This window comes from Hibiscus syriacus, unplaced genomic scaffold (genome assembly GCF_006381635.1).
Source record: "Hibiscus syriacus cultivar Baekdansim isolate YM2019G1 unplaced genomic scaffold, ASM638163v2 tig00110332_pilon, whole genome shotgun sequence".
In the NCBI taxonomy this organism is placed as follows: domain Eukaryota; kingdom Viridiplantae; phylum Streptophyta; class Magnoliopsida; order Malvales; family Malvaceae; genus Hibiscus; species Hibiscus syriacus.
This window is the reverse complement of record NW_024062688.1, coordinates 5,541,702-5,558,643: the sequence shown is the minus strand read 5'-3', so window position 1 is coordinate 5,558,643 and position 16,942 is coordinate 5,541,702. Positions and strand designations below refer to the sequence as shown.

The following is a 16,942-nucleotide window of genomic DNA, read 5'->3' as shown; positions in this document are numbered from 1 at the left end:
TGTTTGGTTAAAGGAATAAAAGATTATTTGAGTGCATATTTGACCAAATTATCCTTATTATATATTTGTATAATATTATAAATTGTAAAATATTTATATATTTTCTTTAAAAAATTAAATTCATAATATTTATATAATTTTTTTACAAAATTAAAAATATAAAAAAAATGTTTAATGAAGGGGTTTAACCCCTGAACTACATATAAAATTTTAATTATAGATTTTTTTTGTAAATCTAAAATAATTTAAGGATAAAACTATAATTTAACCTTCGTAGAATTTTTATTATTCAATGATAGAAGAATGATATTTTTGAAAAAATAAAAATTTAAGGGTATTTTAGTCAAAAATGCCAGTAATGTTACAATACTTAAGGGAAGGGAAGTAATGACATTCTCGGTAATATACCCCAAAAAATCTACTATTGGTAATAAAATATTACCGGGAATGAGATTCCCGGCCAACCAAACATGGGAATGTATTTTTTTATTTACTTTCTTATATTATTATATTTGTTTTTTTAATTTTTTTTTTAATTTTTTAATTTTATCTTTATGAATTTTTTTATGCTTTTGTTACACAATTTTCTATATTTTTGACATGTTTTCGCTTATATTTTTCTTATAATTAGATTTGACAAACATTATAATTGATTAAGATTGAACTTATTTATTATCATATTGATATTATTTTCTTTAGACTCTTAAATTGAATTTAGATATGCGATTTATGTACATGGATTATTTTCTCACGTTGTCCAACTCTGATTTACGTTTTATTGATAGTCTTTCGATAGCTTCATTTCCTTTTATGATTCATTTGTCGATGCAATCATATTTGTTTGTATTTTTATTTCGTTGGAGTTTGTTTGGTTAACTTTTAAACTTTTTTCTTATATGGTCGTTGTGTGATCTTAAGTGACTAATATTTTGTGGTAATGATTATAAGAAAATGTTAATTATATCTTTAATTTATAATTATGATTGTAAACCTTCATTATAATTTTAGATATTTTTCTTTATAATAAAATTAATGACTTCGGTAGAAAAATCACATTGAATCTAAAATAAATTTAGAACCACACTATTTTTTTTTTACAAAATTATGATACCTCAAGAATCATTACACCTTTTTTTATTGAGTAAGGATTAACAATTAGACCTTTCTTTTTATATACAAATTAAAACAATTCATATATTTTATAATGATAAAACTTTAACTTAAATACTTAAATTAAATTAAAATATTTTAATTAATAAATAAATTAAAATTAATTTAAAATTCGAACCGTAAGTATTAATAACTTTAAAAAACATATATTAAATATTAGATCCCTTCTAATTATCTAATTCCACCATGGATTAACAGATTCAGAGCTCCCCAAAGGGAAACAAACCAAAAGCCATGGCTGAAACTTCTTCAACATCATCTCCAAAACACCTCCAATCGCCAAATCCCATGATGATGGACCCTTCGTCGTCGGTTCCTGCTCCACCGTTGTCAACGGCGACGGCAAACATTAACCCAACACCGCCTCTGACTGCGCCATCTCCGTCAACAACACCGACAGCTACGAATTCCACAATTCTTCCTCAAAACAACAACAGCAACCCTTCTCCTTCAATTGATCCCTCACTGCAAAATTTACAGCAGCAGCAGCAAATCTCGCAAATTTCGTCGCCGCCTCTCCCAAATCTAACCCAACAACAACAACAACAGCATCCTCAGCAACAAATTTTACAGCAACAGACGCAACAAGGCGTTGGGGGTCTATCCAATTTCCAAATGCAGCAAACCCTTCAAAGATCGCCGTCGATTTCGCGCATTAATCAACTCCAACAACAGCAACAAACCCAGCAGCAGCAGTCTCAATATGGAAGCGTTTTAAGACAACAAGCTGGGTTGTACGGGCAAATGAATTTTGGTGGTTCAGCTTCGATTCAAGCAGGTCAACAACAGAATCAGCAGATGGGTAATCCCAATTTATCTAGGTCAGCTTTGATTGGGCAAAGTGGTCATTTGCCTATGCTCAGTGGTGCAGCAGCTGCTGCTGCTGCTCAGTTTAATTTGCAGTCTCAGCTTTTAGCTTCGGTATGAATATTTCTTTACGCCTTTTCTGGGGGAACTTCATTTTTTAAAGCTTTTAGGTTGAGTTTTTGTTTAAAAGTGAGGACGTAGTTTAAGATTATGTAATTGCAACTTTGGGTTGTACTTTTTCCATGAGTTGCATGAATTGTTGATGCTAAATTACTGGTTCATTTGATGATTTGTTTTTATTTTTCTTTTTGGAAATGCTTTTATGTTATGTTTGAAACAAGAATTTGATGAACTGGATTTGGGTATGATTTGCTACATAATTTCTGAGGAAGATATGCATACATTGTACATAATATAGTTGGGATTCAATATATATTTGAAAGGTATGAAAACATGAATGTCAAATTTCCAAATTTCTACAGGAATTTAGATTTCATTACTAAATAGGCACCCGAAAAATTGATGAATTTCAGAAAAAAAAAATCATGAATGTTATATTTAAATGTGTTCTACCACACAACTCCACTATTTTTGAAATCTAAATCCATATTTCAAAATTCAAGTTTCCAAATACTATCTCATGCATTTTGGATTTAAGTCTTTCCTGTGCACATTTTAGTAAGGGATTTAAGCGAGTTACATTTGTCTTCGAGATATTGCTGTTGGCTAAAGTTGGAATTATCGATGACTGCCAATGTTTCTTTTATTTCCACAAGATAACCGTTACATAGTTGATGGTTTTTGTCGGTGAGTACCTCAACGTCATTAGTGCTTTGCATTTCTTGCTTTTTGAAAATGAATATGCGTTGTTTCTACGCCTTAAGCACTTTCGAGTTACTAAATAGTGTATTTTTATGATATCCTTTCTTGCTACAAAGCAATTCAAACCATGCCCTAGTTTTCATCTAAATTTGTAAGATTATAATGATTTCTTGAAACATACCTTGTTTCATTTGAATTCATTGTAATTATTTTCTTGTTGATATTAATAATTATTGCAGAACATATTACTGTCTAGGTTTGATAGATACCACTCCTGTCTAATTTCATATTTTAGAAACAATTTTTCTTTTCTTAAAACATCTGAGGTCTTTTCTTTTTGTAGCCGAGACAGAAAGCTGGTTTGGTGCAAGGATCTCAGTTTCATACGGGAAACCCAACTGGGCAATCTTTGCATGGGATGCAGGCAATGGGGATGATGAATTTGAGCTCACAACTAAGGAATAATGGTGCTCTTTATGCTCAACAGCAGATGAATCAGGGACAGATGAGACAGCAGTTATCGCAACAGACACAACTCACATCACCTCAGGTATTTTTACCTTTTCTTACAGTGATGTATTGACCACTTCCGTATGCTGTGGGTTTTTTACCTTAATTTGTTCTGTTATAATTGTTCAATTTGAGAAATCATTTTTATCGGTACGTGACTAGGTGCGATTCATCCAGTTTATCTATGGGTAGGGAAGTTCAATTTGCACTAATATAAAAGTTACGTTTGAAGCAGTACATACTTTTTACTACATATTGGTCTTTAGTTATTCTTTGACTTTTACCACTCAGACTAGATGGATAAAATTTTAATTTTATTCTTATAACTGGAAATTTGCAGCTTTAGGTTGCACAGATTTTCTGTGATATGTATAGGGTTAATACCCAAGAAGTGAAATCGAAATCATGTATCTCCAATACCACACTGACTATCATTTTGGGGAAAGGTCTAATTTCCTTTTACTATAGTTGGAATAGAAGCCAAGTTTACCCAGCATGTTATTTAGCTCCATAAGTTAACTAAAACCGAATATGTTATGTTATCCCTTTAATTGAATCTTATTTCTTAACCTGCCTTGTTATTCCATTGTCACCTTTGGTGGAAATTTTATGGGGTAGGAAATACTTAAGATATTTTTTCATGTGGTTTTATTACTTGTTTTCGAACTAAATTGTTAACCCTTCAATTGAAGTTTATTTCTCATCCCCACTTTAAACTACAGGTTCAAAGCTTACAAAGAACATCTTCTCAGGCATTTATAAACCCTCAGTTATCAGGGCTAGCTCAGAATGGACAACCGGGTATGATGCAGAACTCTCTCTTGCAGCAACAGTTGTTGAAACAAATGCCGTCAATATCAGGTGCAGGGTCACCTTCCTTCCGCCTTCAGAGGCAGTCACAAATCCTCTTGCAACAGCAACTCGCTTTTTCTTCACCTCAGTTGCAAAATTCAATGGGCTTGAATCCTCAACAATTATCTCAGCTAGTACAACAGCAGTCACAAATGGGGCAATCTCAAATGCAGCAGCCACAGCAGCAGCTACAACAACAGCCTCAACAACCATTACAACCACAACAGTCACCGTTGCATCAGCAACAACAGCAGCAGTCTCCAAGGATGACCAGACCTGCAGGCCTGAAAACTCTCAGTTTGACAGGCTCACAGCCCAATGCAACTGCATCCAGTACAACCACACCTGGGGGAAGTTCAAGCCAAGGAACTGAAGCGACCAATCAACTTCTCGGAAAAAGAAAGATACAGGATCTAGTTTCACAGGTTTTTTCTCCTTTTGACTGTCTTTTTCATTCATTTGTGTTAGATTCTGATCATTTTCTTTCTTCTTTTGTTGTGGCATCATTTTTTGGCTATCTCAGGTTGATTCACAAGGAAAGCTAGAACCTGAAGTTGAAGATCTACTTCTGGAGATTGCTGATGATTTCATAGACTCTGTAAGGCTCTCTAAGATAGAATGCATCTTATTTAAGGCTTTACCGTGTTGATGTTGCCTTTATGCATGTGGGGTTGCGGGTACATGGTTCCGACACTTATAGTTTTAGTTTCTGATGTAATCAACCACGCATCATAATATAGGTAACCTTAAATGCTGAGCTGCTACAAATATCAATATGGTTGCTAGGTTAGCAACTTGAATATAGGTTGCTACAAATATCTCTTTATGTCAAAAATAAATTGAATATTGCAGAATGTTTTTAAAGGACTATATGACATTCTTCCTGCAATATTTTGTGCTTAGACTGAAGAGAGATTATTTTGGACTCAAAGGTATTTGATATTTATAACCATTATTTTGAGAGGAAAAGAGTGTTTTGATTGTTATAACTAATAGAGTGCTATAAATTTAACTTCTCCATCAGTTAGTGTCTAACTAACTAGTTAGTATTTGTAGCCTGTACAATTAAACCATCCCTATCCACAGCTTAATTCTCTTTCTTTCAATCTTCTTATTTTTTACCATTTTCTTTCCTGTCACCTTCTGGATACCTTCGTTGCTAGTTAGGTAATGGACTAATGGTCTTCTTTGTTTAAAGATTGTATCGTTTGACATGTTTTCAGGTGACTACATTTGCATGCAATTTGGCGAAGCATCGCAAATCTTCAACATTAGAGTCCAAGGATATCTTACTGCACTTAGGTTTGTCATTTACTATATTGCATTTGTTTGGAAGATAACATGTTAACATAAGGATACAACAAAACTAAATAAATTCTGTTGCTGGTGTCACTAGCTTAGACCATAGCTCCAAGCTTGTGCGGCTCTTGAATCCTGGAATTGACTCTTCTGAGATTCTAGATCAGCCTTCCATATATATCCTGGCTGTCAGAAAATTTCTAAAACATACCATATTGGGTATCTTATATTAAATTATGATGTATTTTACTGTGTCATTACTGTGGGATTGTAGAAAGTTTTATATGTTGTCTGCATAAGACAACCTTTTAGAGTTTCTTCTTTAATTGTAAGTGAAGCTTTAATGAATTTTGTACGTGGGATCATGTACAGAGAAAAACTGGCGTTTGACTATTCCAGGATTTTCAAGCGAAGAGCGGGACCAAACAAGACCTGTAAGGATTTCTCTTTATCGTTGTTGAGATATCAGCGCACAAAATGTCTTAGAATCCTGACTTTAATGCACGTGAATTCAAATTTTCATTTCAAGGTCATTCATTTCTTTTTTGGAACTCAGTTTGACACATCTGTGGTAGACAATATTTTCTCTCCTTCCGCTAGTCGGTTCTTTCCTTGGGGAATAGGACTACTATGAGGGAGGTTTTTAATGAGGCCTCCTACTTCTATCAAAAAAAAAAAAACTTTGCCTATTCAATCAAACCTTCTTTTGAGCTGTCTTCTCTGGCATTTCTTCTTATGTTATTAGCATAAGCACCTTTTTTTATATGGAAATCTTTGATTGTTTGCAAGATAAGAAAGATTACAACTGACGAATTTGAATCCTGTTTCTAAAACATGCAGTTATCGAGTGACCTCCACAAGAAGCGTCTTGATATGGTGACTGAAATTTTCAGTACTAATAACTTTTGTCTTACTCTCGAGCATTAAAACTTTTATGTTTATGCAAATTTCTTGATTAGATACGAGCACTGATGGAATCGTCACAGCTCGAAACAAATGCAAATAATCCTAAAGAAATGCTGAGACAAGGGGTTGGCAACCCAGCTGGTGCAAACCATTTAATGAGACCTTCACCAAGTTCCGAGCAGTTGGTTTCACAAGCAGCTGGTTCACAAATGCTGCAGCAAATAACTCGATACTGACTAAAAGTTGTCCATAATTTGGATCCAAAATCCTTTGTTTATGGATCCACCGTAGGTGAGCAATGTTATGAACTTTAATTAATTATTTAGTGTCTCATCTTTTGTCACTGCCGGATAGGTATTACTTTATTGCTACGTTACTCAAACTTGAGGGTAGGGTATATAAGCAATACAAGCATGTCTCTGGGGTATGTTCATTTTTTTTAGTCTTTATCCTCCGTGTTTGGAGGGTCACCTCATACCCATGTTCAGAAATATGTCGAACATGGATATTTCATGACAAACAAAGAGTCGAAACAACATAGATTTATTGTCTACTTGTCTATGTTTTATCTTGAGCTTATAGAATCCTTACTGATAGGCATTCTACACATTATAGGGTTATAATCTGAGGGGAAAAAAGGAAATCTGACATGCACTACCCATTTTCAAAGATGAAATATAAATAGTTTCATTGCCAAGCAACCAAGCCAATTTGCATTCAGCAATTATTACATGTCATTCTAATGCCATCCTTTATTCCGATGATCCGGATAGAGATTACATGTCATGTTTGACACTGGCACTCAAGTTTGAGTAACATAGGCTAGACTTGCCCCGTACGTCATTCAACGCTGTCCGGGACTCTGGATCATACTATGTTCGTGTCTGTCATTTATTCGGTATGAACTTCCAGTCCCTATTTCATTCGAATTTAACTGCAATATTTTCGACCGCCTCTTTTGCAGGTTATAGTAACTGAAGCTTGACAAAAGCAAAAGCTGTAATTACTTGGTAAAAGTGTCAAAGACGTTGAACTTTTTAAAATCTATCGCGCTGTTTGACCATCTAGTTTATGTTGTAAGTGAATCTATTAATGGAGTTTATAAAGCGAGTTTATTATCCCGGTTTAAGCTTCTTGGTCACATATAGAGCTTGGCCTTGGCCTGGATCTGTGCCGTGTTCTTTGTTATTTATTTATTTTTAAAAATTTATTGTCATTGATGCTCTTTTTTTCCAACTCCACCCTGAATGGTTTTTTTTTTTTGAAATTTAAATTTGGGCCAGGTATGAGTTTAGAGTGAAAAATCCCTGATCCGGGATAATAATATAATTCTTCTCTATGCATTTAGAGATAATTGTTATAATATCTCTATATTCTTTCAATTAGGTCATATTTTATTGAATAGCAATGAGAATTTTTTATCGGGTACGGTCTTTACCCCAAAATTCAGGTTGAATTTCGGACCGAATAAATCTTTCTTAACTCTGGGTCGAGTCAAATTTAGGTCAGTAAGAAATCAGACCTTGTCGACTCATGATCATCTCTAATTATATATCTCTCCAAATAGGATTATTGAACACGACACTAACGAGATGTGGTCCAAATAAATGAGACTAGCTTTCCAATCGTCATAATAATGACATTTCAAGAATTACTACGAACATGATGATACTAGATAGTGGCAATTCAAATTGGAATGAATGTGTGTGTTGTATCTCAAACAATTATTATCTAAATTTAATTTATTTTTTCTGATAATGAATTTGGGTTCAAATATTCATTATTGAATCTATCACGTGATTTTAGTAATAAAAAAATATTACTTTTCTCAGAGGTCTTGAGTTTAGACAGTTACGTTTGTAAGGTGATCAAGAAAGTTATTTTCTTAGAGGTTGAGTCTAGACAATTATATTTGTAAGGTGATTAAGAAAATTATAAACAAATAATATCTTATAATAATCATTTTTTCAGGTTATTCAAAAGAAATAATGATTCGTTTTATTTTTCCTAATATCATAATTAGATCAAGATAACCAAAATCATTATAGCCTTATTATTATTATTAAATTCAAATACCTAGTGGCTTTGGATGATAATTTTTATTTAATTTAGATTACTCCAACTCGATGTTAAAATAAAAAAGGATAGTCATAAAGCATGCAATAACAAGTACAAGGCTTATTAAAATTGCTAATCATGGTCTAGAAGGGATGATCAACTTGAAACAAAAGATTATTGATCTCATCAGGTGACTCCATGTTTGCAGCATGCCCTGCATTCTTGATTATCTCCAACCTTGAACTTGAAACCAAGTGCCTAAATGATCCCAAATAATTATTCATAATTGGAGATTAGAGTACACTTAAAAATTGTAATTAGTGAAAAGAAAACTTATTAGTTCACCTTTGTAGCTTGAATGCAAGTTCTAATGGAAAGACCTTATCATGCTCCCCCCAAATTATCAGTGTTTCCTACATCCAAAAATGAAAAATCCCAATCCATTAGTTTCAAAAGCATTGTATAAAAATATTTAAATTCAAGGGTAAAGTACATTAGAGGTCTCATTAAAATATGACAAAAATGATATTTTTGGCCAACAAGCTTTCAAACATTTAAAAATGGTTATTAAACTCATCGAACTGTTACAAAATGGTCCCTACATGCTACAAATAGCAACAAATTCCGATATATTTAATAATCATTTTGTAATAATTTGATAAATTTAAATGATTACTTTATAATCGATTGAGAAATTTATGACTATTATATATTATTTGAAAGTTCACTAGTCACAAATATTATTTTGACATAGTTTAGTGACCTCTAGTTTACTGTACCCTCTAGTTTAGTGACGGCAATCGGAAACATGGAGTGGAAGGAGCAAAACCTGAGGAATAGCAGGAAGATTTGTGTCGGCTTTCTTCTCCACCAAGTAATTCGCAAGCTCAACCTTCTCTTTCCGGCAATGGTCATACATCAGCTGCAAACATACTCAAACCTCGAATTCCTCATCCTTCGATAACGCTGGATTATGTTAGGGTTTAATTATGGTTTTAGTCCCCGTGCTATTCAAAAGTTGGCGTTTAATCTTTCATTTTAATTTGTTGAGTTTACGATGATAATTATTGTTAAGTTGATGGTGCAAAATTTTTATTGTTATTCAATCGCTTAGACAAACTTAGGTAAAAATTGTAAATTAATTAAGGTGTTATCAATAAAATTTTAGTTTTAAAATGAGACAAGTATAGAGACTAAATTTTAAAAAAAACCCAAAGAGAACGAGAACTGAGCTCACAATTAAACCATTAAACTTAACATAATAAAGGGACTGAAACAATAAATAGACCTTGGTTTTACCGGAGGAATATGAAGCATCGAGCTTACAGTTATGAACTGTCGAATGAAAAAATCAGGTACCCAATTCAAAGCATTTTCCTTGCACATTGATAGTTTCACCAGCAACCTCAAATCATTGGGTTTCTTCGGCACAAGAATCTCCGTCGGATGCCGTCCGATTTCCTTCAGCTGCGCCGCCCTCTGTTCGTCGGAATACAACAGTCCACTACTCATGATAACCATTCTCTCCACCACGTCGGGGCGCATCTCCGCCATCCGGTACTCCACGAACCCGACGTAACTGCTGGCGTAAAGGGAGAACCGATCGACGCCGAGCTTCCCCAGCCCATTCAACAAGCATTTCGCCTGGAACAAATCGGATCTGAGCGGGGATTTCGAATAGGATCTCCCGGAGAACAACAAATCGGGGATGAACAAATTGAACCTTCGCAACAGAGGACCCACTTGATAAATGAACTGCCAGAGCGGGTTCCCGCCATAGCCATGGACCATGACGAGAGTCGGCTTGTCGAATCGACGGTGTTAGTGACCCAGAAATGGAGGGTGGTTTGATCGTATAAATCAACGGCGAATGGGGAGAGATGACATGAACGGAAATAGAGGGACAAGATTGAATCCATGAATTTGATAATGGACTGGTTAAAGGTGAGGATGTTAAGAACAAGGTGTCGGAGAAGGGCGAGGGTTGTTGAGAGATAGAAGGAGATGAGTTGCCATAGATTTTTGGATTCCATTACTGCAACAACAAAAAATTTGTTATGCTTTTCGGAATTTGAGTTTCAGAAACGGTATTTGAATATGTTTTTTTAAATGTTTTATTGTTGTAATTAAATTTAAAATCTTTAAAAATTAAATAGATTTTAATGATATGTTGATCATTTAAATTAATTTTTTTTTTGAATTAAAAGAAAGCCTAAGACAGTAGTCTAAGCATGTCTAGTGACATCGTTTTGTTGTGCATTGACTGCTTCTAATCTAAGAAGATTAACAAGCTCATCAGGGGGAGAGTCAAAACGAATCAAACTGAAGTGATTTCAGGAGGCAAGCTTTGCCATCTTATATGCAATCTTGTTCTCATTCCTGCTTATCTATTAGACCTTTGTTATCCGACATCCAGATCTTCGTTGCTTCAAGATTGCGCGCACTAGAGGAATATAACTGTCAATGGCAGCACTATCTTCGACCAGCTTGACTGCTCTATTACAGTCTGATACTACATAAAATTTCAATTTTTTTTTATTTTAAATGTTTTTTATTAATATCCAATGAATATTAGTGTAATTTTTTTATTATATTAAGTATATTTTTTAATTAATCTAGAATGATTACAAGAAATTTTCTATCTATAACTCATTTTTTATTATAAGGAAATTCAAGATTTTTAAAAAAGATAATGCATTCATTTGTCACTGATATCGTTGAACAAGTTCAAAGTATTATGTATATAAATAGGTCCGGCCTAATACATATGTCAGATGGACCTTAGTTCAGGACAGCATGTTTGAGGGGACATCATTTTTTTAATGTTTATAGTGTGTATATATATTTAACCTAAAAAAATAATCCAAAACACCTGATCGGTGGCTTAATGTAGTCGACGAAGATCCAAAAAAAAAAAAATGTGCCAATTGAAAGTCCAGGACATCTTAATAAAGTAAATAAACGGCTAACGTGCTAATTCAACGCATGATCATCTTAAAATTAAGGCAAAAACCACGGGATTATTAAATTGACAGCAATAACTACCGCTAAACAAAAGCAGGAAACAATAAAGTAATTTACACGCAAATCAATCAAATTTTAAGTCCAAATTATATGAGTGTTGAGCTGTAAAAAAATGCGAGAATATATATAAATTAAAGGGCAGACCCATGAAAAAAAAGGAAATAAATAAATGTAAATGCATTAGGAAGTTAAATAAATGAAAGAATGGTGACTAAATCGAATAATAAAAGTAAAACAGAGACCAAGATCGAAGTAAAACTAAAGTTTTAGGACTCAGGTAAGAATTTTGTCAAGTGGACACTGAGGACTCTAGAGAACTAAAACGTAATTACCAAAATATGTAAGCCGAAATTAGAAATAAAAATAAATTAAAACGTAAGTTAATTACCAGATGAAGCACACAAAGATGAAAGTCCAAGACATCTATTCAAATAATGGAGTTTGCAAGAAGAATGAATATGTTCTTTAATGTGTTGATAGCATATAAAATTTTGTTGACGATATAGGTTACAGTTGCTTCCTCGGAAAGAAGTTTTTCAAAATTGAAGCTCTTGAAATCTTATCTTCGAGGCACGATGACTCAAGATAGATTAAACGGATTAACAATTCTAAGTATCGAAAGTTAATTTTTACAAAGTCTTGATTATCGTAAAATAATAGAGGTTTTTGCTTCAAAAAATGCACGAATGTATCATTTTAGGTGATATTTGTAGCCTTGTAGGTTTTGGTTTGTATTAGTATTGATATTGTTTGACTATAATTTTTATTACATTTTTGTTTTTAAAAAAATTATTTATGTTTTATCTATTATACGGTACAAGTATATGGACATAAAATTATTATCTCGCCCAGGATATTAAAATTCATTAGACCAACCCTGTATATAAATGTTAGTGAAATAATCATTCTTTTGGTATACCAATAGTAATGAAACTAACTAAACAGTATTGCTGGAGTTGAAGTCCCCCTGAAGCAACGACAATACCATAGCAGGCGGAGTATGAAACTTTCATAATCATCCCTGGAAGCCAAATTCGTCATGCAGACCGCTGTCTTGTTCCCATTCCTGGGAACATGTTAAAATCCATTGCAATCACAACAACTCAGAGACGAGCTCCAGAATATTCATCCGAACTCGTCCCACTCCAGCTGATCGAGTTGCATGAATCGCCTCTAAACTATTGAGCTCTATTATCACTTGGTCACCACCCATCTCATGTGCACACAATAATCCCCATAAACCCCCAGATTTCAGCCTCCATCACTGAACAAATACCAATATACTTGGTGAACCCCAATCTCCAATCTCCAATCTCCATTATAGTTTCGAATGACTTCTCCACACGTAGCATGACTCGAGTTCATATGTCTAGCCCCGTCAGCATTCAACTTCAGCCAACCACCTGGAGGAGGCTACCGTAGAATTTCATTGGCGGCCGACTGCTTTTGTTCTCTGGATTGATCGACCCTTATGGATAAAGCTCGACAAGTAACTTCCATAAAGAGTATTCTCTATTCTAACACCAAACGAGTATCATCCAGAGGCGTGTCGAAAGCAATCGAGTTACTATAGATCCAAAGATTCCAAAGGATGGAACCGAAAAAATATCCCAATTCTCCTTATCATTAGCAAACTCTAGCATTATCCAAATTCATGAAAATCCAATCCTTCAAATCCAGCGTAACAAAGTCTTGTAGACAATCCCGCCTAACCACTGCAACCCAAACAGATAAAGCCGAAGGACAAAGGCGAATAAGGTGATTGGTATCCTCCACCGGAGCAGAGCTCAACGGGCAACTGCTATCGACTATAAAATGATCTCATACGTTCGGCGTTCGTTATTATATGGTCACAACACACTAATCAAATAAATAACTTTACCTTTTGGATTCTCCGTAATTTATATATCTTAGACCAAATCTCCTTCTCAAAATCAAAAGAGTGACTTGCATGAAACTCATATGCAGATTTCACAGTGAAACAACTATCATTCCGCAACTGCCAGCCCATTAAATCAGCTCTAAAAATGAGGCTTAGGTCTCTTTTTAGTAACATTTCTCAAAAGCATATTCAATGGGAGATAACGTTAAAACATGAACTAACATTAATTTCTCTCTTTATCAACCATGTCTGTCACCGTAACCTTCTACATACTGATAGCCCCAGTCGCAGTGACGTGATCGATAAGAGGTCCACACTAGTCAAATCAATCATCAAACCAGAAATCAACCATTTTATCGTTTCCTATGCATCAATTTATGTTATGTTACACATCATTCCAAGCACATGCCAATCTCTTCTAAAGCTTAGAACAATTAGAGCCATGAAGCACCTCCAATATTCCATCCAAGCATCAGTACTTAGCACGAAGAAACCGCACCCAGAGCTGATCCTTTCCAAAATATTGAAAGAAAGTTTCTTTAGAAAACTTCATTTGAGCAATCAGGTGCCTAAGCCCAAGACCACCAGCCTTGATCGGGCGACACACATCTATCCACTTAACTAGATGAACACCTCTTTTGCCTTCGTCAATGCCCCGAATGAATAACTTTATAAAGCTCTTAATCTCTTTACAGACACACTGAAGAATTACCGCCGATAGCATAGTATAAATAAGGAGGGTTGCGAGTATTGATTTCGTGAAAGTAACATGAACCGTAAGAGATAAGGACTGTAACTTTCAATCGCTTAATCTATCCTGGACCTTCTAGACAAGGTAATGATATGAATCTGTTGTAACTCGACTATGCAAGAGGGGGACCCCAGATATTTACCCAGATCTGATACAACTGTATAACCACGTTCTTAGAGAAGAACATTATTGTCTTCGCCATACCAACCTTTTGACTGGAAATCACACAACTTTGAAATAACCATTCGAATGACTTCACCTTGCTCCCGAGAAGCCTCTGTGAAAAGAATCATGTCATCGTCAAATAATAAATGAGAAATCCTCAGACCTGCTCTAAACATACCAAAATTTTGTATAGCTTCTCTCATTAACCTTAACTTGTATAGCCTGAGACAGCCGTTTAAAACAAAGAACTAACAAATAGAGCGAGAATGGATCTTCTTGTCGAATACCCCAAGAAAGTGTAAAAGCATCGCATGATACCCAAATCGAGCAAAGTGTCTTCAATAAATACCCACTCCAACCGATTATAGGATTTTTCCAAGTCTATCTTGATAGCCAATGACATCTTATGTGATAATATTATTGTCTACAGTAGAACGACCTTGAACGAAACTCAATTGGTTTTCTGAAACCCAAGTTGGAAGTAAAGGCTTCAAGTGATTCACAATCACCTTAATAATAGTCTTATAAATCACAATGCACAAATTAATTGGACGAAACTGTGTAATCATCTCATGCAACTCAACCTTAGGTAATAACACAAGCAATGTCTGGTTAAGCTCAGGATACCACTGATCATTTTCAAAAATTCCTTAAATATTCTTACACGCCATGTTTTCAACAACTCCCCAATTCTTTAATAAAAAGTAGCATGTATGTCATTAATCCCAGGTGATTTAAGCGGTGCCATCTCAAAAAACACTGACCGTACCTCTTCATCCGTGAGGGGCATAACCAAATCATCTAATTGTAATCTCGGAATAGAAGGGAATAACCCTCGATAATAATCAGACATAGTCCTTCCCTTTCTTTGGAATAATCGGTGGTAAAAATTAACTGCAAGTGCTTAAAGCTCATCCTCGTCTATGTCCATCTTAAGTCTTAAGAGTCGTGACTTTACTCTATATACGTTTAGACATAACATACGAATAAAATATTTAGTATTTCAATCCCCCTAGAGTGTTGAATTTGAGCATACCTTTTATTTAAAAAACTCTCATCTTGATCCAAAACAACGCCTAACTCGACCCATAGCGAAACCTCAAGGTTGCAAAGGAAATCCAAATGATAGTGCTATAACACATAAATTCCACGTATTAATTCTAGCCAATAACAATCTCTTGTTTTCCCTTATTTGACCGAAAACCTCCTTATTCCAAACTTTAACCCTGGAAGTAAATTCATTCAAGTTAACGCCAAAGACCTTGTAATCATTTCAAACGAACCGTAAAAATCCTAAAATTGAGGGTGTTCATTCCATGTTGCAATGTAACAAAACGGTCTAATGCCTTCAGAACGATCCTCAACTCTATGTCGAAATAAAATAGGTCTATGATTAGATCTCAGTCGATTAAGGGGTACCACATTAGAGTGCGGAAACAAAGTTACCATCTGATTGTTTGCTAAGTACAGATCCAAACACTGATGAAGATTGCCTCGTGACCACGTAAACGGGGGTTCTTGATAACCTAAGTCCATCAAACCAGTTCCAAAAATAAAATCCGCAAACAACTTTCTACCCAAAATTGATCGCCCAAAATCCCATTTTTGTTCTAACAATGAAAGAATAAAATTAAAAGATCTCCCCCTAATAACCAAGCTTCACCACCCTAGGATCTAGTGAAGAAAAATAATGCCATAAATGTCTCCGAAAAGTTTTATTTGAACTAGCATATACAACAGAAAAGTAGATCCGCCCGACTATTTGTGCTCATGAATCATCCGTGAACAAAATGATTAGAAATAGTCAAAAATTTGAGATTCATTGTATCGTCCCATAACACCTACATTCCACCTCTAAAATCGTGCGCCTCCACTCTGAAAGAATGAAAAAACTTTAAATTCTTCACAATCTTGTCCACCCTCTTACCGCTACTACTGTAACGACCCAAATCCTGTGTTAGGAGTTCGAGCTAACCTGATTGGACTTTGAAAATAAACCCTCTAGCTTATAGGAAGTCTAGACCCAAGTTTGATTGGAATTGGGCTTGGTTTAAGCTCAACATGAGCAAAAGGAGGTGTTTTTAATTTGTGACTAAAACTTGGAGGACTAAAGGAGCAATTAGATCAAATTTAAGAAACGGTTGAAAACCCATTAATTTGGGTGTCTGACACCTCTCTCTTTTTTCGCAGCTCTCATTTGTCTTTTTCTTCTCTCAAAGCCTTCATCTTCTTTCTTAGAAAATAAGACAAATGTGGTAACTTGGTGGCCTTGCAATCCTAGTTTGGTATTTTAAGGGTAAGAATCATAACTTCCATATTCAGAGCTTCAATTCAAGCCTTCAATCTCCTTATTTCACCTTGGTAGCTAAATATGGGTGTTGTGGGGGGTTTATGACAACCTTAGCCACCTAGCCCGTTTTTTAAGGATTTTAGTCTTAAGAAGTGTTTTTAATACCTTTCTAAGCTATCAAACACATTAGTAATATATGTGTTTGATTCTTGCACGGTGAGATAAGTAGGAGAAAACTCCAAGACTAAGGGGAAGGAAATGTGATAACTCCATAAAAAGGCTACTTTTAAGGTATTTTTCACTTAAGTTATTGATTTTCTAAAGGGTCATTTTAGGTTCATGTAGTTTCATATAGTTGTATTTTGGTGGTTGTGTTTTGTCAATGCATTTTACTTTGTGAAGGTGC

At 34.7% G+C, this 16,942-nt stretch overlaps 1 protein-coding gene and 1 pseudogene across 2 annotated transcripts; one reads left to right on the top strand and one right to left on the bottom strand.

Moving 5' to 3' along the window:
* Nucleotides 1–1,350: 1,350 nt before the first annotated feature.
* LOC120119538 (transcription initiation factor TFIID subunit 12b-like) lies at nucleotides 1,351–7,498 on the top strand. Of its 2 annotated transcripts, XM_039139351.1 has the most exons (9): nucleotides 1,352–2,091; nucleotides 3,143–3,349; nucleotides 4,032–4,586; nucleotides 4,685–4,759; nucleotides 5,385–5,463; nucleotides 5,833–5,894; nucleotides 6,301–6,336; nucleotides 6,420–6,657; nucleotides 7,331–7,498. In XM_039139351.1, exons 1-8 carry the CDS (start codon nucleotides 1,405–1,407, stop codon nucleotides 6,600–6,602), a joined length of 1,884 nt encoding a protein of 627 aa, XP_038995282.1. In that variant the 5' UTR covers nucleotides 1,352–1,404; the 3' UTR covers nucleotides 6,603–6,657; nucleotides 7,331–7,498. The 2 variants fall into 2 exon arrangements, with proteins under 2 accessions (XP_038995283.1, XP_038995282.1); XM_039139352.1 differs by lacking the exon at nucleotides 6,301–6,336 and having other exon boundaries at nucleotides 1,351–2,091.
* Nucleotides 7,499–8,567: 1,069 nt separating this feature from the next.
* On the bottom strand, nucleotides 8,568–10,529 carry LOC120120004 (annotated as a pseudogene).
* Nucleotides 10,530–16,942: the final 6,413 nt, after the last annotated feature.